This window comes from Corvus moneduloides, chromosome 1 (genome assembly GCF_009650955.1).
Source record: "Corvus moneduloides isolate bCorMon1 chromosome 1, bCorMon1.pri, whole genome shotgun sequence".
Taxonomy (NCBI): domain Eukaryota; kingdom Metazoa; phylum Chordata; class Aves; order Passeriformes; family Corvidae; genus Corvus; species Corvus moneduloides.
Window position 1 is genome coordinate 22181403 of NC_045476.1, and position 25144 is coordinate 22206546.

The 25144-nt window shown below is 36.2% G+C and overlaps 1 protein-coding gene across 1 annotated transcript in view; it reads right to left on the reverse strand.

Annotated features, from left to right (window-relative positions):
* MALRD1 (MAM and LDL receptor class A domain containing 1) overlaps window positions 1-25144 on the reverse strand; it is a 240940-nt gene that overhangs the window by 61524 nt on the left and 154272 nt on the right. The window contains exons 29-32 of the mRNA XM_032092895.1: window positions 22655-22783; window positions 17837-17992; window positions 15326-15483; window positions 8212-8413 (exon numbers count right to left, since the gene is read on the reverse strand). Coding sequence (XP_031948786.1) covers window positions 8212-8413; window positions 15326-15483; window positions 17837-17992; window positions 22655-22783 — 645 coding nt within the window. The remainder of the gene's footprint in view (window positions 1-8211; window positions 8414-15325; window positions 15484-17836; window positions 17993-22654; window positions 22784-25144) is intronic.

Here is a 25144-nt window from a genome sequence, read left to right on the forward strand (position 1 = left end):
CTATTAATAAATCCAAATAATTTTAATTTCCCAAAAGTCATGTAGCTTTCTTCAGAAGATCTTGGTATTCTGGACAAGCTATAAGAAGGCAGAGAGGAACTGAAGGGTTTGGATGAAGATAGTATAATTATTAATTTAAACATACAAAATATAATTGCATTTAGGAATTGCCAATAATTATTCTAGTTTATATAGTGCAATTATCTTATCCTAAAATTATTCCCAGTTCCTTTTTTGTGAAATCCACAAAAAGTTTTGGTGATCAAAACTGGTGATCACAAAAGTGATGCCAGCTCGGTCTGTGCACTGGAAGATACCAGAACAGGCTGAAGAAACTCTCTAAGGTACTTTGCCTTAGATCACAATTTTTAGTCTTTAAAGATGCATAAATGCCCTATCTCTGCCAAGCAACACAGATCTAAAGCATATAGTGATTGGTTTCAGGGAAAAACTAATTGACTAAAGAAACTATTCACAAATTTCCCTGGTATATCCAGTCCTCTATCACTACTCATCCTGCTTTCCTCTTCCCCTCCTCTGTTTCTGTGAGCAGCCTCCCCCTACAGCTCCCGCCATGACTCATCTCCTGCCCTCAAGGAAAGAAACTACCTGAGTTTCTTCTTTCTCTCTCCCTGAGAAAGAAACTCAATGTGAGAGAAATTTCTGCTTCACTGCAAGAATGAGAAGACAAGCAAACAGTGATTCCCCTGGCTCTGCAGCTTAAAGAAATCAGAAGTTAAGTCTCCTCTACAGTGTTTTTCCCCATGATCTAACACTGAAGCTCAGGCAGTTAACCCTTCCAGTATTTCTAGCACTCAGGCTCTGGGAGTTTCAGAGATTGATCTTTGACTCCAGCTAAGGCTTTGTCAAATGACTCCTGTTCTGCTGCAGAATTTTCTGTGATGCTTCATGCATGGGCACACATGGACACACTCACAAACACACAGACACACAGATTCACACACATGGACACACGGGGACACACAAATGTTCACCCCTTAGCAAGATTCTCTCTGTGCCACTCAGCTATTTTTTTGCACAAACCTCACACAAACACCTGCTCTACTTTTTGGGTTGTTGTCTCTTAATTAGATAAAAGTGTCATTTATGTTTTTCTTGTGATGAAATGGGATCTGCAAAAAGTGCTGGAGAGCATATAAAATTACCTGCAAATGGACGGCTTCTGAGCTGTTTAGTTTTTTGACTAGCTCGCCTGTAATGCTTCTGTCATGGGTAACCCAGAATGTCATTGTATTTCATTACTATCTGTTACTGTCTCTTTAACCCCTGGCACATCCAGAACCAGAATTGCAGGGCAGTTGGGGGCTGCCTTTGCCTAGTGCACTTTGCTGAAGGTGGATGCTGCCCTTTGGAAGGGGTTGCTTTGGGCAGGTTTCTGGGCTTGCCACTGTAGCAACTTGGAAAAACTGCGTTTTGCAATTAGAAACTGTCTTCAGAGTGAACTTTGCAAATTCCATAAGCAGTGAAGCTTTTGCTGGTCCCATGGGGCTGGGCCACCCCATGTCAGCACCGACAGAGTGGATTTCCCCCCCCTCCCCAACACAGCAGTGGGTCAGAGGACATCAGCACCAACACCAGCAGGTCCAGTGGGCGGCAGGAGCAAGCGGTGGGCAGCAGAGCTGACCCCACAGGCGCTGGCGGGTTTCCATCCAGCTCCATAAGCTGCCGCTTTCCCGGGCAGGTTCTTTTTGTGCACCAACTTTTCTCCCTTTGCCTCTCAGACCATGTGGTCACCTGGGGAGCACCATTTTGGGGAGAGAGCTGACTTTCCCTTTGTGTTTCAAACTACACTGTCGCCATCTTGGGAAGGGTATTTCTGGCATTTTGGGTCTCTCTTTTTTCCCATAGGATTTGTGAGATTTAGCAATTTTATATCTAGTGGTTATTTACTGGGGCTTTTTTTTTGCCTTTTGCTGTTCCACTTGTTGGTAAACGGTTATTTTTTCACTCGTATCTACTTGTATTCGTTCCTTATTGGTGGAAAGGGATGGGTTAAAACTAAGGGGACGTAACTCATTTTAGAGTCTCCACCTGTAAAAATTGTATTAATTCAAGACAGCTTATTGCTAGTCTGCCAGTTTAGGGTCTGCACAGGGGGAACATTTTGGCCAATTCATATTTTGCTTTTTTGGTCAATTCAGGATTCTTTATTTTATGACTCTGAAAACAAAAACGGTTTGGATATTTCCAAAGTAGTACTCAAAATTACAGAGGTTATTTTATCTCATCCTCTTTTTATTTGTCAGGTAGATAACACTATGTAGTAAGAAGTAGTTATCAAGGTAGTTATCAAATAGTTTTCAAATATCTGGACACCATAGCTATATGCTGTTTAGAAAAACTTTTCATAAAGATAAGAAATTCTGCATCCAAAGATATATCTGAATAATGTGCACAGAGAAACAAAAATATTCAATTATCTCTCATCTCTGTATTGGAAAAAGAAAAGAGAGCTCTGAGAAAAATAGTATTCATAATGTGGTTAAAGATTATGTCATTACATATAAGCACACAGACCCTGTTTTGAAGCAAATGGAAGTCTGTGGCAGGAAAAGCAGGGAATGTTTATAAACAATCGGTATTCAGAGAGTGTGTTTCATGAAGCAGAGATAAAATAGGGAGGAAAAATTCTCAATATGTGGTTGAGCACTGGAACAACTCCCCAGGGCAGCAGTCACAGCACCAGCCTGACAGAGTTCCAGAAGCATTTGGACAATGCTCTCTGGCACACGATGTGACTCTTGGGGATGGTTCTGTGCAGGGCAAGGAATTGGACTCGATGACCCTTGTGGGTCCCTTCCAACTCAGGATATTCTGTGATTCTATGAATATATGCTGTGAGAAACAAATAATAACTAGGCAAGATATCATGACACTAGGATTTCCACATATATGTACCTTTGCTTTGTGGTTTCTTATCTGAAGTTTCAAGGGGAATCACTTCTAAAGAATTGTTGCTCCCATTTTTTTCTGAAAATTAGATACCTTCAAGACACCACATATCTAAAATTAGAGTAGTTTCAACTAATACTGATTTTGAAAACCTTGGCTCATTATCAGGTGATTATCTACATAGATTTTTATTTTACCACTCTCTTTCTTTCTGCTATCTAGCTATATGGAAATAGTTTTCAGAGCCACTATTCTTTTACTAAATTATTCAATAAAAAGTATTAGAATCTACCTTCATTCTGCTATGTTCAAATTATAAACTTCATGAACAGAGTTTAAATTAGATGCCAGTTCATTTCCTTCCACCTTGAACAAAGAGAATGATCTATAGCTCTGGCCCTTTGGGACACCTTCCTTCTCATCTTGATGCCTGAACCTCCACCTATGACAACTTTTTGTTATGATATTGCTTATATTCTGCTATTGTTTGGAAGTAAATGCAAATTATTGTACTCTGAAGGAACTTCAGGATTTGGTCTGCATCTATTGGGCATGCATCTATTGTGACATTTCCACATTATGGATGTCTTAAGAAAATCCTACCCACCACACAAAAGAGTGACTCACCAAGGTTTAAATAAAAGTTTCATACATTTCAAGACCCAAATAAGAAAGCACTGAACAGCTTTCCTATTCATGAATATAAGCCAAGATTCATATAAGCAGCAGCACATAATTTAATTTCTGAATATTAAAAATTTCCCTGGTGTTAAAAGGGGAACAGACATGTTCAAAGGGAAACAAAAAACCTGAGGATATTATTCTGAGACTACATATGGCTCAGGAAGACTGAATTACAAATAGCTGGCAATGGCAAATGTATAGGGCTAATACAGTACGTATAATTCCCCTTTCCTTATACTCTTTCCCTGACATTCAGAACTGTTGGAGACAGGTTATATTGATAGATGCACTTTTTTCTTACTTACTTATCATGGCTGACCAAAAATTCTGAGTATAACTATCTTAAATTTTGATTGAAATATAATTTCCTTTGTCACACAGTTTTTACAATATTGTCTCTTCTAGAAAACGAGGATAGGTGATCTAAATGGATGGATGTTGCTATATCTCATGACTGTCTTATGATGGTTCAAATAAAATGAAAATATAATTTTTGAAGGATATTAGGTTTTAGGCTACTGGAAAACCTTTGTACTTGTTTTTGAAAATATCCTTGGGGTTGAATGTAAAGCAAAACTTGTCTTATAATTCACAGATTCTGATTTGCTTCTTCTATTTGTTTTTCACAATATGTGAAAGCTTGCTCAGTGTAAGGATTATATACAACCTTTACAGAAGGTCTAGTTTGTGCTTTGGTACAGAGCAATGGGGAGACTTGGAAGAGTTTTGATATGTTAAAGCAAATGTTTCACCTAAGTGAAAGCTGCCAACAACCACTGAAAATTTTACTGTACTTCAGATCCTAAGAGGAAAATCCTTTTGTTGGTAACCTGTGTGGTGAAGTCAAGAACTATGACAACATCAGGAAAAAGCCCCAACCCATAGCATCTGGGAAATAGCACTTTCTATATTCACAATTCCACCATGGTCAGATGACACAGTATTAGAGAAGACATGTCCTGTCTGTACCGAATGCTTTGCACTATTTAAATTGCTCTTTTATTTCCAGTGTATCCTTACACAATAATATTTTCTACTGCAGACAAATTTTTCAGGTGAAAGGAAAGCTGCAGGAGGGTGTGGTAGGAAATTGGTAACAGTGACAGTCCTTTCTCATGTGCTAAGTTTATAGACTAAAATGACATTTTTTGAAAAAAGTTTTATAAAGAAGGGAATGGATAAAAAGAAAGCAGAAGTAAAAAAAGGTTTTAAAATAAAATGATCAAAGTTGATAACAAGTAGTTCACAAAACAGAAGTAAAGGAGGAAAATATTTCAGATAGTGTTGAGCAACTGCAGGAAATAAACTATGGAGCAAACAGACTAAAACCAGAAATTAAAAAGGAAAGAATGATAAGGAGAGGTGAAGTAGAAGAACAGACACAGAAGTGCATCCAGATTAATTTTATTCAAATTAATTATTTCAGTAAGCAATATTAAAAATGAACTGGTGATAAGCATGACTGATGGTGGAAAAGCAAATACTGTTTTCTCAAATACTGTGGAGCCTCTGGCACCACATGATATTTGCACTCCTCTTTATACCCAAGATTCATCCCAAATATTCATTTAAAAGTGTCAACACTATTATTTTTTAATAAATCAAAATTACTTAAGCAATTACTTAAAGCAGTACTATTTAGAGGTATAAGTTCCCAAAGAGTTGCAGATAAATAGGGCCTAGCAAGTAACTTGACTGCGTAAAAGAGCTGGACTGTCATTCAGTACTGACTTTGTACTGAGATTTACCTTCTTCCAGTAGAAGATCTCCATAAGCACAAATATTTCACTTGGGTCATCTCTGCAAGATGTCCCAAAATATGTTTACTATTTATTTGTTTCTCGAGAATACTGTTCCAATACATGGAAGTGCTATTTAACTATTACCACACTCTAAATCTGTCCATCTGGTTTATTTCTCTGGTAATGAGTAAATGACAAAATATAGTATTCTGATTTTCATAAGCAGAATAAAGTTTGGTTATTAGGCATCTTTGGGTTAATGCTAGGATTTAAATTAGGTATAGCAGTAATTTTTAGAATTTCCATAATACCTCCTATTTCAGCTGAACTAGAAAATACTATGAGAAAGACATTAATGAACATAAAACTGATTCAATACTTTGGAATTTTTGGTCCATCTGAAATTAGAAATTGAAATGTTTTTTCACTTTTATTTTGAAAAATTAAGACATTAAATAGAAATTAAATGGTGTGGGTTTTTTTAATCAAGCTGTTATTTATAAATTTGAAGAAGATTGTTATACCTAAGTAACAACTAAATTCTTTTGTCCCTAGGATGTAAAACAAGATCTTCACACAACTTTATCAGCAGAAAATCATGGACCTTGAAAAGTGGTAAGAATATATTTCATTTAGCAGCTAATTCTGAACTAGATCCTGTGCCACTGACAGCTCCCTCTGCATTAGCATCCACTCAGAGCTACTTCTGCAGTAGGTCTAGCTTTACCTAGCACTACCTTGACCACACGTTGCTTAAACTTTCAGAAATATTCTTGGATATCTAGGAAGTCTCATGGCTAATATGGATTGACTACTTAAAAACATAAAAACCAGAACTGAATTAGAGCTGCTGGCAATGCTTTATTGGTTAGAGCTCCCAACCAGCTAAATTGTGATTGCTTCTATTTAGAACATGGTGCCTCAGGAAACTCAAAGTAATTAAAAACAAGCTGGAAAATAATAATACAGAGAGAGGAAAAAGATCTGCAGTAGTATAGCTATCTTCTGAAAGGAAGAATGTTACACAAAACCTGTACTGCATGTAATACTCTTTTCTTTGAGCTAGGTTTTCGAATAAACATAATGCGCCACAATCAAAGCAGGGCTGACTTGCTTAGGTAAACTTTCCCACTGTTTCTGTTACAGAAAAATGTTCTTGCTCAAATATCTACAGGACAGTGCTTTTTTACTACTGGAAGATAATATCTTCAAATTTTACCATCTGAATATTTAAGCAGCTCTCTAGCAACAACAATTGGTAAAAAACAGCACCTCTTCTTAAGTACCTCTTTGTCAGGAACAGTATTAAAAAGTCAGAGGCAGGTTCTTTTTTCCCTAAATTGCAGTGGTTTATTTTATTACATGGATTTTATGTAGTTCTCTTGCCTTTTCACAAGCACTACCAGGTCAGCAAGGATTATTAGGATAGGACTCTTCTAAGGACAGTATGAAACCAATCTTAAGTAATAGCATCTAGGTATATTTTTTTGTCTGGAGAGGAGATTATGTATCAAATCACAGCCTGCATGTAGCTAAGACATGAGTTTTTGACTTATTGAACAAACTGTAAGTAACCAATATAACTCCAACAAATTTTCTTCAGGCCAAACTTATGATACATCACATTTGTAAGAGAGACAGATTGTGATACAAGTTAGATACTTTGAAGTATTCTACAACTGGAAAATCTCTGGAGAAAACTAAAGTCATTAGAAAATGTTGCTCTATTAATATTATTATTTCTGTAGTTATGATTATTTCAGAATTACAGATACTTAAAATATATAATTTGAAAATTTCCCTATTATGCTGTACTATGCATGAAACTGCCTATGTAATTCTTAAGATATGGCTAAAAAAGGTGATTAACATAATAGGGGTAGAACAAATGCCTGTTTATGCACATAGTCGGCAGCTCATTGAATTACATTCCAAAATATTATTTGCCTGAGCCTATTTAGAGAAAATAAACAAAACTCTTGTTCAGCTTGAGACTGAACAAATACTACCTGTGTGAACATATTATTCCACTTTAAGCTTTAATTAGCATGTGTTTAATTCCTCCAGGAGGTGCTTATCACAATAAAAATAATAAAAGAAGTTTCTTGAACAGCATGGCAACTAGGTCATACAAAGGCCATCCTATCTGAACAACAAGAGCTGTATTAACAGAAAGAAAGCTTATTAAAGACAATTTTTATAACCTTCATATTGGCATTTACATAACATTAATAATTCCTAGTTGTCCCTTAGTCATTAAGTTCTGCTGATATTTCTAACAGAATCTGTATTTACATGAATACCTTTCTTCTGATATTGTATCATATGCTGCATTTTGTTTGCGGACTAAACCTCTGCTTTTCTTACAGAAAAAAACCAGGGCATTATAAGACATTAGAATTTTTTTCTACATAGATAAAGTATTTATGTAGCAGAAGTGAGATTGTAAATTCTTGAAGAACATGTCAGCAAGGCAAATATGGTACATATTTGTATTATATGAAGAGAGCAATGATAAAAAACTAACCACTTTCTTTGAAAAAAATTGTGAACCACATTGATACTCATAAAACTCTTCCATCTCAAACTAAAGTCTTTTCTGACTTTTTCATACAGGAGAAAACCAATATGGTGGAATTGTAGTAGATTCCTCTCAACTATGATTCAGGCCCTCAATGACAGTAATATTCTGAGTTGCTATAATTACTCATATGTTCAACTGCTAGCTAAAACACAAAAATGTCTTCTACAAACCCTGAGAAAAAGAAAATATTTCAGGTTTTGTAACTGTGATATACACAGGTATATGAAATGCCACAATTTTCCTTGCTCTCTGAAAACATGTATGATAAATATTTGTGTAGCAGCATACCTCCATTAATGCATTCTGGGGTGAAAGAAATATCATCTAGAGCAAATTCTGTGGGTTGACTCCACCCCACTTCAGCTTCAAAGGCAACTCTGAAAGGGCTGTTACTGGAGAGAACGACACTTCCATACATCCATTTGTTTTCTTCATTTCTACTAGAAGACCACATAAGGATATCCATTCCATGTTCTTCAACTGTGTATACCTGTTGATGACAGAACCCAAGAGATGCAAATGTATCAGCATTAAGCAACAGGAGTGCAGCTTGGGAGAGTAACACAGCTCAAATGCAGCAGTGCTCCTTCCTGCTTGGACAGTACTGACCCTCTTAGATATGGTTCAAATCCACTTCATATTGGTGATGACCAAATGTTACTGAATACTTTTTCTAATGCTAGTTCACCTTCAAATAAAAAGCTACTATAAAAAGAAAATAAAAAAAGAGCTGCTAATACAATCACTAATTGGAAAATCTACAACCAGTCTCAGCCTGACATATAGAAGCTAATGAGTAAAGGCTTAACCCCAAATTCATCTAAAAATTGAAGGCTGAGAAGGATCTTGAGCTATCCTTTCATCTCTAAAAGGTGACCTCCTTATAGTTAGACTAAGTGAAGATTTTAGAGATATAAATAAAAGACTTAGCACCTAGGGATTTAAGCCTGTCATCTAGTACAAGCAATTTATAATAAAGTGTTTGAGACAGTCACAACTTTTTATTGCAAACATTTAGCAAAGCCATGAATAAAAATAAATAAAATAATTAAATACTGAAAGCAATAAGTATAGCAATGAATGAAGTTCCAATTAACCAAAACCTGATGAATTTATGCCAAGAAAATGAAACCGGAGAATACAGAGATAGTTGCTTTTCCCACTCATGTGTTAAAAATCCTTAGATGATCTAGTTCAGGTCAAAAAAAATGAAAAAAGAACTGGATTAAAGAAAGTATGCATGTTCTTACCATTCCAGATCGTAACTATTTCTTTAAGGGACTGAATATTGTAATCATTATCCTCTTCTCATCACTTTCAGAAATGTAATTCTCTTAAGCCTTTAAACTAATTTTCCAGTGACCTGGAGGTTCATGTTGCCAACTGAATGCTCCAGTTTAATAATGGAACAGAAAACCTGAGGCTCAAGAAAGTTGTGAACTTGAACCCATGCTAATGATCTGTATAATTAAATACCTTTGAGTCTCCCAGTCCACCTGGTGGGACAAATAAGCCAAAAACCCAAATGACACCATAAATACTTTGTAGAACTTGGTAAAATACCTCTGATGCCTGAAACCTCTTGCAAGTTATTTCATTTTTTGAGCAGGGGAGCATGAAGAATACTGACACAGAGTAATTCAAATAAGGACCTAATTTTGTCAAGCCTGATCTTTGGTTACAGAACTGTGTAACAGCAATATCTTATCACTGTCTTCCTAAAAGCATGCCTCTTGCTGGGTTAGAAGGACAGGTGCTGAGAAAAAATAGCTGGTTCAACCCATAAAATAAAATGAAAATCTGTGTGTAACAGTTTTTCACATTACCAGGCTCTAAGGCCTCAATAAGTTAAAACCATTGATTAGAGAAACTCTGCATGTGAGGTTAGAACAGTGCTACAGCACCTGTGTGTGTCTCTGGAACCATTCACTATTTTACCAGTCATGAAATATGACAATCTTGACGATTTGGAATTTTACAGCACATAATAAGGTTAGCATGGTTTTAGCTATATGCAGTGATATTTTCTCCTTTTGGAAGGTAAATATTGAGATAATATCCCTTTCAATATATCTCATTGTTAAGTCTCACAGCTGCACAAATAGATGTTGGGGAAATAAGTGGGAGGAATCAAAAATATTTGAAGACAAAACTAGAATCTCTCTAACAGGATGTTTAAAGGTTGTCCCATTGTTTAAAGCCAGATTTTTTTTTTTTTTCAATTCTTTTGGTCAGGTTGGTAGGAGAAGTTTCTCATACTAAAAGTCTCAAGGCACAATAGTTGCTTGAACAGTTTGGTCTAGGTACAGAGAAATTTCATTGTGTCCATACAAAGTCTGGTCTCAGATGCAGCAAGGACCCATTCTGTGACATAGAGATCAACCCTGAAGTTCAAGCTCAGTACAAACAATAAACCAATGAGGAAACCTGCTGTATGTTTCCTGGCCAGTGAGTCTGGAGCTGCAGCGAGTCAAACTGGGTCTTAAGTGTGACATTTGATGACATCAGCTCCTGTTCATGTAGATGCAAAGTCATTTTATATGCCTTGTCTTTCTCTTCTCTGATATTTAACTTATATTTACCATAGAATGAGGGTATGCAGATATGTAATTACTAATGGATGAATTACTATGTTACAGTAATTTGTGTGACTCTGTCCTCAGTCAGGTTTGACTAAAGCTTAAACATGGTGTGTAACAATCACATAAGTAATTGAGGAAATGGATAGCATTTAGTGTAAATCTCTAAACTGGTACATTGGAAATCTTAGTTGAACTCCCAGTTCTGTTTCATTTGTCATGTGCACTCCTGGGGTAATGCTTCAGTTCCACTTCTTGCCAAAGTACTCCTGAATACTTGAGTTCTCCAAGACTTTTATCTATCCACAACTATGCCAGGAAAGGGTCTGTGTTCTTAAATGTCTTTTAAATTTTTAGATGAAATTTCTAAAAGAATAATACATAACAGAAAATGCATGGTAAGTCAAATGAGATTAAAAGAGAGTTCAGAAAAATAGGAGGCCCAAGTATTCTGTTCCTTTAACAGGGGATACAGATCTTATTCTCTCAGAGGTTGTGCCCCGTAAAAGTGAAGAAATATAATAATATCTTCTTTTCTGAGGCTACCCAAGTCACTCAGAGTTTGAGCATCTTCTGGATCAGGAATTACATCAAGTGTAGACAAGACTTTTGCTGGCCTGTGTAAGCATATACAGCATGTGAAAGGTAGAGCAAATTTTCGTGGATAAGATCTCCCTAGAGCTCTGGAATGTTACAACTCTGTGGTGCTTAATACCTCCAGGGACTACACCATCTTCCTGCACAGCATCCCATGTAAAGTGTACAAGCTAGCCTGGTAGTGAAAACAATTTAAGATGTGCAAAAAAAACCGCTAGATGAATCCCACTATATGGTAAGAAAGGGAAGAAAAACAACTACCAAACAGAAAACAACCAGCCAAAAAACAAAACCCCAAAAAAGAAAAATAAAAACCAAAAAACCCCAACCACCCACAAAAACCCCAAACCAACCAAACAAGTTTTAGCAAAATCCCATTGAAAAACTCTGTATTTATCAGTCTGATAAGATTGTTCTCCAGCCTAATACTGATCTAGCTGATCCACAGAGATTAACATTCTTTAGAAAATCCTATTTACTGCCTCAAAGTCATGACTTAGTTCTAATTCTCCACAGAACATCCTGTGTGTTAGAAAATTCCAAATTCTTTTTTCAGTTCTATTTCATTTGGGGGTTAGGAAAAATGACCTACTCTTAAAGGTCATAATATATAAACTTCTACTGAGTTAATCAGCAGTTACAACTCATGGCTATCCTGTACCCTCATCCTGACTCTTCAAGATGATGGACTATCTTCCTGATCTTGCCTGAATCTAGAAGTTGGAATGCTGAAAGGTACTACATTCCACCTGATTGCCTAATAAATAAGAAACCAATGCAGATCTGAAGGGTGCATAATAAGACATGTATTCTTCCACCATGGACAACTTAAGAGTCTTTAATTGCCAGCCAAGGAAATGGGAAAATCTTGAGAAAGACAACCTGTATTTTCGCTTCATTAGGCACCAGAGACTTGTGTCAGCTGAGGAAAATTTCCACTGATTCCAGTGAATAATGATGATATGTTTTCTGCTTTTTGTCCTTAAGATCGTGCCTTTGAAAACTTCATGTTCCTCGGCAGTCATCAGTGCATGTCTTCCTTGGACTGAAGTCCCACCAGAGACAGACTGAAATTGTTTCTCTTAAGTCCACAAATCAGATTACAAAATTGTATCTTATTTCATTGTCCCAATAGAGAAGCACTTTAAAAAAATTACTTAGCTCTTTTCTCTTTATTCCCCTTAACTTTTGTTTGAAGTAATAAAAATTTTGTCTAAACATTAGTTTGAAGTAATAAAATATTTATATATTCTAAGTGAAATAGACCTGTCTTATACCAAAATTTATTATAAATCTGTTCTATTAATATCAACAAATACCAAGGCAGAAAACTGGTATATTAGCTATACTGTCACATCAGGAATTAATTTCAATTTTTATTCTCCACTGTATGGATATGGCAGACTCCTGAGATAAATGGGCAGAGACAGAATACTAAAGCATGATAAACTTTGAGTATTTTCAGTCTAACTGACAGATGATCAATAGAATTTCCATTGGAATAAAACAGATGTGAAAACCACATTCACTTCTTGCTGAAACTTCTCTCCTACACCATTAAATTCAACTAAGTAGTCATAAAAATGTAAAGTGAAATTGTTTTTTAAATTTGCATTTGTAGCATAATGCAGCAAAATTTGTTTGCATTAGGAGGTGGTTTTTTTTCAGAGCATGTTAATTGAGATATTAGACCAGCCATGTATTTAGTGCTGGATAACTCCCCTGTCAAAGGCCTTTACCACACACTTCTAACGAAAGCTGGTGGGTTTGCACCTAAACATTACAAAGCAATTTTTTCTCCTGTTGGTTAATGGTTGACTGAAGTCCTGAAGCAGGAGTATTCAGATTTCTTTTAAATAGCATCCACTCTGTGTTAATGCAAGAGTTGCTGTAAACATTGTGTCCTTTAAAAAATAATAACTTTTGGTTTCCCTATGATGAAAGAGTTTATGACAATGGAATTGTGTAACTGAAATGTTCAGTGAATATAGAATAGAAGCACTTCTAGTTCCTCTTTCCATTTCCTTGGTGACTAGTTCCTTTTCTGAGTAAAAATGGGATTGTTCCCGTAACTTTATTGTGTGTAGTTCTACCACATCTACTTCCTATACCATTACAGTGTTAATTTTTATCTTTCTTTTACTGATTCCCTATATGCCATTTTAATCACACATCACAGTATGTCTTACATCTGCCGTCCTTTTTATTTTTTTTTTAATTCAGATTTGACCAGATAGCTGTCTTTCAGATAAGAACTATATCAGCTTTTGTACTGATGTTATTATATTCTGGCACATTATTCAAACTTCCTATTACAGTTTGACTTCTTTTACCTCCAGTGCAAACTGAAAAAAAAAACCAACTTCACAGAGCTGTTGTTTTAGAAGTTTTGTGCTGTTGGTTTTATTGCTTTCCTTTTTTGTTCTTTTTAGGCTTTTTAGGCTTTTTTTCTTTTTCACTTGAATGGGTACAGTTAATTTATATTCTTGATTTAATAACAGCAACAGTTGATACTGAAATGGCTTATTAGTTTGATAGAAAATAGCAAAATGTCCACAGAGGTAAATTGATTCTCTGATGAGATGATATTCCTTGCTGAGTGCTTCAGTCTGTTGTGAATATGCTCCTACATAAAGAGTACATGTAGCAAAGCCATAAACAGGGATCTTTATTTGTATGTGGGAGTAAGACAATTCTTTATGAAATTGAAGGCAATGAGAATTAATTAAACTAGCCTGTTTAAAAAGAGAAAAAAACAATTAAAAAGCAGACTCTGTTTGGCTGTCTGCCTACTAACTCACACACAGGCCACACACATCTACTTATTCACAAATGCTAAGTGTTCTGTGATGCTTGGAAACATTCAAAAGCTCCTTCAAAGAGTCTCATCATCAATCTTGCATGCTGTAATGTCCAGGATAATTGAATTTAAACAAATAGCTAATCATAGGTAATCTCACAGTATTTCAGCTATCAACAAATCAAAAAAAGGAATTTATGTTTGCTTTTTACTGCTGCTTTTACTAACTTCATGAAATACAGCCCTTTTTTTTTTTGTATCAATAAGTAAATTTATGGCAATTCTCAGAGTATCCATAAACTAGGTGCTAGAGATAAAATTGACATGCAAACCCCATCCTGAAAAAAATTACCAAAAAAAAAAAAAAAAAAAAAAAGAAAAGAAAAAAAAAAAGGGTGGAATGAAGGGCAACATTATCCTTGGACTGGATGTAAAGAGAAGGTGGGAAGTTTACCAGTGGCACAAGTTGCCCCTAGAGGCTGAGCCGTCTTCAGTTATGGACATTTTCAAGACTGAGTAAACTCCTGAGCCACCCAGCATGATCTTGTAGCTGACTCTGCTTGGAGTAAGAGGTTGGACTGGAGACCACCTGAGGCCCTTCCAGCCTAATTGCATTATAATTCCATGGAGTTGTGCTATGATAATCTTTTCCGGTGGAGAAACCAGTGGTATGAACTTTGTGACTGAATTCAATGTCCAAGACTACAAAAATATTCTTGTTCACTTTTAACATAGACTAACTTGTATTCTGTCACTGACTAAAAATTAACATAACCCGTATTTACAAAATCTAACCAACCCCACAGATAGGAGTCTTTCTCAGGTCACTCAAAAAGGAACTGTGCAACGTATTTATTCAGTGAGTCACATGAAGTGAGTTGTTTGGCAAGGGTTCACATCCCTGCTTGGACTGTTGCTAGAGTACTTAACAACCAAAAGTGTACTTGTTAAGGATGCTTGGAGAATAGCAACATGACAGTTTCATGGAAGCATGAGGTATAATTGTTAATGCAGTTAAATACCTTATTTCCAATTTTTTTAAAAAAACACCTTTCACACGTGGTTACATTAATGTTTTTAAAACTATTATTTTAAACCACTAAACATTGGAAACCTTCTCTATTTTATGTTAGAGTGAATTCTGCAAAGAACCGTGCTAGTATTGGGAAGGTTTTATTATGCTAGTCAAATGTGCAATGTTAATTCTTTCATATGTAGTAAAAGGACTTCAAGTGGAACTAAAACTAAAGCAGAATTGTCACTTGATCCTGTCAGGAGAAGATTTATATATAGGTATCACTGCAGAGAAGTTGTGATGAAACATTGTTAACTTAAATTCCTGAGATTTTGGTAATCCTAGACACAAAAAAGCAAATAGTACTAAAGAAAGTATTATTATGCCGTAATGTAGTAGAAGGGTTTTTACCTTTAAGACTCCCGTTTGCCTAGAAGCAAACATCCAGAACCAGAAACGAACTCTACAGACCCCAAGACTAGCTGGGAAGAATTTGGAGGTAGTTATCCTTGCGCTGTCTCCTTCCTTCTGGGCAGATGAGTTTACATACAAAAAACTCTGTCCTTTACCTTAATAAAAAGATAAAAAACATTTAGAGTTCTTCAATACTATTTTATGCTTGAGTTTATAAGCATTTTTATAAACACAGAAACTAATATTTTTTTATCTTTTTACTGCATACATGTATACCATACCTTGGCTGTATGGAGATCTTTCTTGCTAATGCTTTGTGTATTTAATTGAATTGTAGAATAGTTTGAGTTGGAAGGGCCTTTAAAAATCATCTAGTTCCAACCCCATGCCATGGGCAGGGATGCCACCGACTGCATCAGGCTCCTCAAAACACACCCAGCCTGGCCTTGAACACGTCCAGGGATGGGGCATCTGCAGCTTCTGCACAAATTCTTCCAGTGTCTCACTGCCTTCTGAGTAAAGAATTTCTTTCTAATTTCCTATTTTCTAATCTAGGTCTCTCCCCTTTTGGTATAAAAAGATGTTCCTTGTCCTAGATGTCCCTTGTGCTAAACAGAATCACAGAATAACCTGACTTGGAAGGGACCCACAAGGATCGTTAAAGTCCATCTCCTGACCCTGCACAGGACACCTTAAGAGTCACCATGTGCCTGAGGGCATTGTTCAAATGCTTCTTGAACTCTGTCAGGCTTGGTGCTCTGACCGTTTCCTGGGGAGCTGTTCCAGTGCTCAACCACCCTCTGGGTGAAAAACCTTTCCCTAATATCCAACCTAAACCTGATGGACTGATAGATATTTCTAAGTATTACAGGCTGTTGGCAATTTGGGCAAGCGATTCCTCTGTAGCTAATGTGAATATATCTCGCCTGGGTAATTTAAAAGTAAATTACAAATCTGGATAATTTTGTAAACACATTTGCTCTAATTTTGTTTTCCTTTTGCTTGACTTTTTATTAACTATTTTTTTCTTGAAATTGCTGGGTAATTTCACAGAAACAAAGAACTAATTAAGTGACAGAAACTGAAATAGAAAAGCACACAAAATCTCCTTAAAAAGCCAGGGGCTAGCAGTTGTTTTGTTATCGCATTGCATCAAAGTAACAGCAAGAAAGCAAGTCAAACTACTTATTTGCAAGAAACAGCTTGCCTGGAACAGCTGCAATAGTTTCTACCTCTACCTTGTCTGTTCTGTCCCTTTCCAAGAGGAATGCACTTCCAGATTTACAGCCTGCAATACAAAGTCATAGGAATGTCTGCAGAAACTGTGATTTGTGGTAAATAAGCAGTTCCCTCATGATCAGGTGAGCAGTTCCTGCAGCAGGTGCAGAATAAAAGAAAAGGGAGGATAAATGAATTGGAAAGAAATGGCTACAGCCACCTGTGATAAGGTGCCTCTGTTGATTTTGAAAACAAAATACAAAAAAAAGAGTCAAAACCTGGAGATGATGCTGCTCACAAACCCAAGAGAAAAACAGTAGAAATTGTGATACTTCTAGATTGAATACGAATTATACTTTGCTGATTAGATGGAAATTAAGATAGTGTTTCTAACCACTAAGTCTCCTGGAAAGAAAGCAAACTACTTCTCAAATAGAGATTGGTACATTTGTGATGGAAATTAATATCCTACCCAGATATATTGTATAATAAAAGAATATATTATTTAATATTTATGTAATACTGTATATAATTATGCTTACTACATGACACAGATTACTGTAATTGCCTAGCAATACATTTCATTCTCCTGAAAATCAGTAGGCATTCTGGTAGCAGTTTGTCAGAAACATCTTGGGAAGAACTTCTATATTAAGATTTCTGACAAGCCAATGCCAGGGAGGTAAGTTAAATCAAGGTAGGAGTCTTAAGCATTTCACGCACACCCATACACTTTGCTCCTCATCCTGCACATGACTGCATGTTTTTCTAAAATTCATTAGATCATACCACACTCCAGTAAAAGTAGATTATTTAAAAATATTGACAAGAAGAGCCAGTTACAATTTCAGAGAATTCATCTTTTAATGTCAAAAGCTGACATTATGTAGCTGAAATTTGTTATTAGAATAGAATAGAATAGAATAGTATTATTTCAGTTGGAAGAGACCCAAAATGATCATCTAGTCCAACTGGCTTATCAATTTAGGGCTGCCCAAGATAAAGCATGTTGTTAAGGGCATTGTCTGAATGCCCCTTAAACACTGAAAGGCTGGGGGCACCGAACACCTCTAGGAAGCTTCTTCCAGTGTTTGGCTTCCCTATTGGTAAAGAAATGCTTCCTAATATCCAGTCTGAACTGCTCCTGGTGCAGCTTTGAGCCATTCCCATGCATCAGCTGACCACTGAGATGCACTGTTATCTTGGTACCGATCCACGTTCTTGTAGGTTTTTTGTAAATTCAGTGAATATGTTACTTTTCCAGAAGTGATGTAGTACACATGACAATACCTGGTGTGTGGTCAGTATGAGGACTTGTTTGTGCAGCACTGTTGCTAATACTCCAGTCAAAATCATCAGTAGTGTCTTGTATTAATCCACATACAGTTGTCCACTCTTGATCCTGTATTTCAAAGTTACAGCTTCCAGGAATATTTGTGTAGTAACCTGAAAATACAGCAAAAAGTAAATTATCCTCCCAGCTCTATGTAAAGGTGCTATAATATGCACACTAAACATGGTAGTGGCAAGGGTTCTGTATGGCTAACACTGTGATTCCCTGAATTCCATGTATGGACATAAATAATATGTGATAGTTAATAAGGAAAGGAAAAACTGATTCTTCGCTTTAAGAACAGGTATAAACTTTATTACAGATAAATGCCCATGTAACTCTTTAGGACAAACCAATGACCTTGCCAAATTTAGTTCTTATCCAAGGTGAATGGAAAGAATGGCTTCCAGACAATTAGCTAGCAAAACTGGACTGCCCTTTCACAGTGGCATTTTTCATAAGCATGTGTTAGCTTTGTGAACGTTATGTCTGATGGCAGCTTTAGGATGAGAGGTATGTTCTAGTGATTAGGACACTCACTGACTAAATTCAGGAGACCTGAGTTAAACTGCCCATTTCTAACTCTGCTTCTGATGCTTCAGGTGACTTTGGAAAGTAATTAATCAACAAAATGATATAAATGGTTTGGTACAGATGAATCAAATAGCACCACAACCTCCTCTGTTGGCTCCAAAACATCTTTTCCTTAGTTATAAAGCAGAGGCACCTACACAATTGCTGAGTGAGAGTTAGGACAACACTTGTGAGAAGACTTTGGAAAAATGTTCCAAACTATTAAGCATCACAATCAGCCATGCTTTTTAGAAACAGGTCTGACTGTGACTGTTCAGAATGGATTTGAGGATTTAGACTATGTTCCTTGATTTAGAAATATTCTGCAATATTAAAATACAACTATTTATGTGTCATTGTCTGGGTATAAAGGATATAGATAAAAAGAATAGAGTTAATTACCTCCTAGTGATCTGGTTTGGGATTTTTTCCTGTTGTCTACTTTGATGCTAAAAGAAAAAATTAGGCCATTCTTTATGAAAACAACTTAGCATTATCATAAACCTGCTTATGACCAAGATCTGCACACACACTGTAACCATGTGGACTTTTGTTCTCTGTAAAAAAAAGTGTCCCTTTAGTTAAATGTATAATACAAATATCTTAAAATATGTATAATTTTGATCCAATATAGGTTATTCACTGGATCAAAATCCTGTATACTAGGAGAAGAATTTGCACTGTTCTCCAATGTATGTATCTGTAATGTACTGTACTGCAAGGACTGAAGTGTCTCCCCTGAGCACAGACTGAGGGAGCTGGGACTGTTCAGGCTGGAGGTGAGAATGCTCAGTGGGATTTTGTCAGTGTGTATAGATACTTTCTGGAATGGTTTAAAGAAGAAAAAGACAGACTTTTCTCAGCGGTGCCCAGTGTCAGGATAAGAGGCAATGGACACAAACAGAGGAAGCAATTTTTAAGGTTAAGGAAAAAACCTTTTTTAGCTGTCAGGCTGGTAAAACACTGATATAAATTGACCAGATAAGTTTTGGAATATCCATTTTTGAAGGTATTCAAACCCTGAGTGGCACAGCCCTGGGCAACCTGTTGCAGTGAATTGCAGTTTGAAGCAGGAGGTTCAACAAGATGATCTCCAGAGGTGCCTTTCCACCTCAACCCTTCTGTGATTTTGCTAGTGCTGGTCAAATGCAGTGAGCATCTGCATGGCACTGTATTACGAACATCACATAAGCCAAATAAAGCCTAACTCCAACAATAAACACCCTCACACACAGGTAGAGCAAAGGGAACCCATTAATTGAAAAACCAAGTACATTTTCTTGTACATCTCTGACAAGATCAAAGTCCAAATCCACTTAGGATTTACATTAGTCATAACAGAATACCTGACTCCAGGATTTTTACCCTAATATATTAACAGTGCATTCAGAAGGTAATTATTAATAAATATTTATGAACAGTATAACTGGGTTAAGAGTCATGTGACCTATCTGCACCTGCTGGGTGGTTTTTTTTTATGGGTAAGCATACCCTATTTAGAAGCCAACAGAAGAAGATTGCTCCATTTATTGGAAAAAATTGCTTTTATTTCAATAATTTAAGCACTCCTCTAGTTGATTCATCAACACTGAGGTTTGTTATCCGTGTGTATACTTGGCTGCAATTCATGAAAATTGAAACTGCTTTCATGTGTGGTTTTTTCACCTCGGTACTTCCAGCAGCTTACTGAAAGAGAATGAAAATTTTCCAGGATTGCCTGACTGGACTGCATGAAACACAGAGTAAGTAATTTCCACAAGTTTATTAAAAAAAAGTCTACCAGCCTATGTGGACGCAGTTCATTTCATCCAGGTTCTGTTGTAAATCCTGCATACAGGAATTGCTCCTGAGTAGATTATGGTCCATTTACTTCTTTGGAGTTACATTAAAGAAAAAAAGTTACTGCATAAAACTGCAGTAGAATGTGAAATAAGCTCAGACCTTGAGCTCAGTGCAAAGGAGAAAACTTCAGACAAATGTGGCCATAACCACTTGTGATGGGACAGGTTAGGCCGTGAAGGGATTTCTCTGTGCCTGCTCTGCTTTCCTTTCTGATTAAGCAGCTCCTGTTGCCTTTTCATTAAAAAAATCAGGTTTCCATATCTAGAAGGCATTATGTGCCCTTTAATGTTGTTTATTCCCATCTATAAGATATATGCTCAGGAAAAAAGTGTGTTTATCTAAATATAAGGCATCAATTGTTTGAACTAAAATAGAGCAGACAGGGAAATATTATACCTGAGGCTTATCTGAGTATTCTGAATGCCAGATTACTGTATCTCTGCATTACACTTTGGTAGCAGCAGCAAGACTAAAGACTGAAGAAATTATTTTGATATATCTACAGCCTTTCCATCTACAATAAAAAGATATCTCAGTCTATTTTTTTAAAAGTGAATATCAGCAATTATTTTTTTTCTCCCCTTGGAAAAGCTTTTCTTCAGTATAGCAAACACTGAGTTGCTTTACTGTGATTCACGATCATTTATGGCCTGAAATGTTCCCATCTGTTATCTGACTAAAAAAAGAGTCCTTCCAGAAAACACACAACAACACCCTCCCCCAATGAAGCTACTATATCCTCTAACAATATTTAGAGAATAAATCAAGTGCCTCCATAATTTTCTGAGTATCTTTACTGAACAGTTCACTTTGGACAGTAATTCAAATTTACTGTGTACCTGTTAGGTCTGGAAAATGTTACAAAGGTGAGTTTATAGAGTATTTTGCTGAACTTACTTTGCCTAATTCCTGAAAAAGTATTAATACTTTGTAAAAGAAATACAGATTAGCTGTTTAAAATCTATCTTGCAGTCTAATTTTAAAAACCTAGTACTTTTAACTTCTCATCCAATGTAAATCCATTTCCATGAATATGATTCACAAAGTTCACTGCAACACAAAGTACCACAAGAGGCAGAAATCAGAAATACTGACACTACCTTCAGCTTTTTACTTCAGAACTGTTATTTACTTTTATGAAAGGGAGAAACTCCAAGTTAAATCTCCTATAGTGTTATCTTAGCATCTCTCTCAGCAAGTATGTAAGTCTGATGTTTGGCTAAAACATTTTAATGTGCATCATCCAGTAAAGGGTCATTAGTTTTGTAATCCTGTTCAGTCAAGCCTCTAGCAACCCCATGCTAGAAAAAATGCCTTTGATTTTCAAGGGATCAAAACATATTGGCTTAGTTCAATGAAGTACTTTTACTTCCACAAAGGATGAAGGCTGAATTGATGTTGTGATACATTTACTCTCTCTCTATCAAGTTTACTTTTGGGCATACCTACATCATGGAAGAATTTGACCCTCTGCTCAAAGATTAACAATTAGACTGATTACTGAACTGTATATATGGACTATGTAATCTTCCAACTCCAATGTCTGGTCCAGACAGTAACTGTAAGTAAACAAAGACATGGAGCAGGAACAAGGGCACAATGTTTTACTGCTTCTGAGTTTTAGAATTGGAAAGCCTGTTAACTTGATCCAGATTTTAAAATGGAGCTGTGTTCTTCCATCTCAATCAGCCGCAGTGAAGAATGCCTACAGACAAATTTTGTCTCAATATTCACTAGGACTTAGGAAAACATAAACAGACTTGATTTTTTCCAACTGTTCTGTAATAGAGAAATGACAACAAAATATTTTCACAGCTTGCAGTAGAAGCAAGAACAAACAATGAAACTGTATTCACTCTACTCAGATCACAAAGACAGAATTCATTTGAAAGACAAGCTTATTTTTAAATATTCACCTTTCTATGGCAGAATCATGCCTAAATGTTATTGTACACAAGTTTGCTTGCTTAGCTTTTCCATTCAACATTGATATTTCCTTTCAACATGTTTTCACATTAATAAATGAGTTTACATTTGTTCTCAGAGTTAATTTGTATTGTAACTCATTGATTTAATTCCTCAAGTATGTTTTTAATCCTTAAGCTTGTTCTGGCCTTGGTATAGGTTTTTTTTTTCTTTCAGTATTTAACCTTTGGTTTTAGCAAGCTACATTAAATACTTTTTGCAGCAAGTATCTCTGAGGATATAAAGATGTCAGACCTTCCAAGCTGTGGAGAAGGCCACCTGCTTGTGATCATCTTCTGAGTGAATCATCTGTGTGAACTCACCTAAACTATGCTACAGAATTTAAAGTTATAATTTTAACTGAAGATTACATTAATACACAAAGAGATACTTACTGCAGTCAGCTTCATCTGATAGGTCTTCACAGTCTGGTTTATAGTCGCAGATGAACTGAGACTCTATGCAATTCCCATTCCCACACACAAAATCAGTGAGGGCAGGGCATTCCCTGGGATTCTCTCCAACTGAAACCAACAAGACATTTAAATCAATTATTGTAATAAAACCAAAGGATGCTCTTTTTAATTTGTTTAGCCATTATACATCATGGTGTTAGGGTTTTACTGCTTCCAACAGATGTTATTTGGTCTCACTCTTTTAATGTTGCATTTTATGTTTCTAGACTACTCTATTTGCCTTGCCCAAAGCTTCAAAGGTAGAATGGTTTGGCTGGAAGAAAATTCAGTTCAGCATCAACATAACAGTTTGCCTGGTATATTTGTTGTGGACATTCCACAAAAAACAGGTTCTGTGAGCTGTTGAAAAGTAGACAGGCAAAAGGCTTTATTCTGCTCACAAGTAGAATATATTTTTTTGAAAATAACATTTTAGCTGAGAAAAATCACTGTTATACGCATTTGCATAATACATAAACTCTTAAAGCCTTTCTAAGACATTTAACTTTTTTTTTAAGAGTTTAGACAAATTGTTGCTCTGATTGTGTGAACCGCCCATGTAGGAACCCAGAGTGCTGAGAATATTTCTCTGCCTGTTTTTAAGGGTTCTTACCCCCCCTGAAAAACACTGCTTTAGCCTCCAACCTTGGAAAAAATTACCAACGGTCAGACAAGAACTAGAAAATACAGTGGCGTGAATTAGGTGATAGATTACTATGTAAGATTGTCACAGGGTGAAAAATTTAGAGGTCTTGGGCTTCTCTTGGTAGTAAATAGATAAGAGTAAAAAATATCAAAATGGAGGATTGTTGTTGTTCTCTAAACCTTCTTCTCCTTCTTCTACTACTCCATGTTCTGCAGTAAAAGTAGTTTGGAATGATTGGATAGAGAATTCCGCAGTTCCTGCCCGTGTTACTGAATAATTGGTAGGAAAGTGAAAATAATGTACGTTTTTAGTAACTATTGGTTAAAATATCTTTAAAAGGCTGTTTAAATCTTGATAGAGAGGCCTCACTCCTGCTTTTCTGTGCTCTATGCTGTACCTGGGTCATGCTAGTGGCTCTGTTCCTCTGATAAGACTTAATAAACAACTATCTGGAAGCACTGAAACTCAAGAAAAAGTCTTGGTTTATCTTTGAAATTCCTTGCAAGGACTTTCAGCAAATTCTCTCCCATCCAGAGAGACTTGATTTACGGCGTGGTTCAGTGTCATGCCCAGAAATTTCTCTTATGGTATTTAATATACAAATCTGTTTTACAACAATTTGTGTTCGTCTCTGAAGGTGAGTGAAAATGATCTCATAAAATGAGAGTAACTTAGTAACTTGCACATAAAACATTAGGTTCAAATCCTAAGAGTGCTGAGATTCAGCCATCCCTGGACTGTAAGACTATAAAGGAACTTATGTAAGTTATTTTTTAGTTCAGTGCACTGTGTGTATAATTTCAGCTAACACTAATTGAAGCAGTTCTGATAGCCCCAAATGCAACACTTCAAAAGCACTCTGGTAACCTTAGATTGCCTTTCAGTCTAGAGCTTCAAGTTCTGCAAAAGGCATTTAGGAGAATTTATTTTTACTGTATTCATTGTAATGTGTTTCATTTTTTCCTTCAAACATGACTAAAATGTGTCATATTGTTAAACACAGGCTGATCAGAACACCATGATATTTACCTTTGTGCAGGCCCATATTTCCAGAGGAATTATTATTGTTGTCAGGGTATTAATCTCTTTAAACAGTGGTACTTACAGAATTTTACAGGCTGAGGAACTGCATTCTCATTGATGCAGAATAGGAAAAGAGAACTAAACTTTTGGTTTAGTTTCAACATGCAATCAAACTAATATTAAATAGAGTGAAAATACAGAATTAAAATGTAATCCAAATATTTTAAATGGATAGTACAAAAGAGAAAAAAATCAGTGCTAATGTTGGTTACTTGCAGGACCTTAAGACTTAAATTTTCAGCTTTGAAATACAGAAGACCCTGTGCACTCACACACACACACACGCACAAAATCTGTTTCCAAATTGGTATCTGTCTCATTATTTTAATTTTTAATTTTTCACTGTCAGTTTGATCTGATTAGTGTCAGGGGATCCACACCATGAACAGCTTGTCATGAATTAGATACATGAAGAGCTGTGGCTAATTTTTACAGAGAATCCATGTGGCAGAGAGCCCTTAGCAGAGGAGCAGATTCCTGAGAAAAAAATTGACCTAGGCATTTGTGATGGTTAAGGCAGTTTTCACACTTCTCCAAAATGATGTGATAAAACCTGATTGAAGATACCACTAAAAATTCATTAATATGGCTTATCCTAAATTCCAGAAAGCCACCTAATAGCTGACGTTGGCAGGGCCCTCTCAAGTCCTCTCTAGTTCAAGCCACTGCTTCAGCCACCTCTAGTAGAGCAGGTTGTGCAG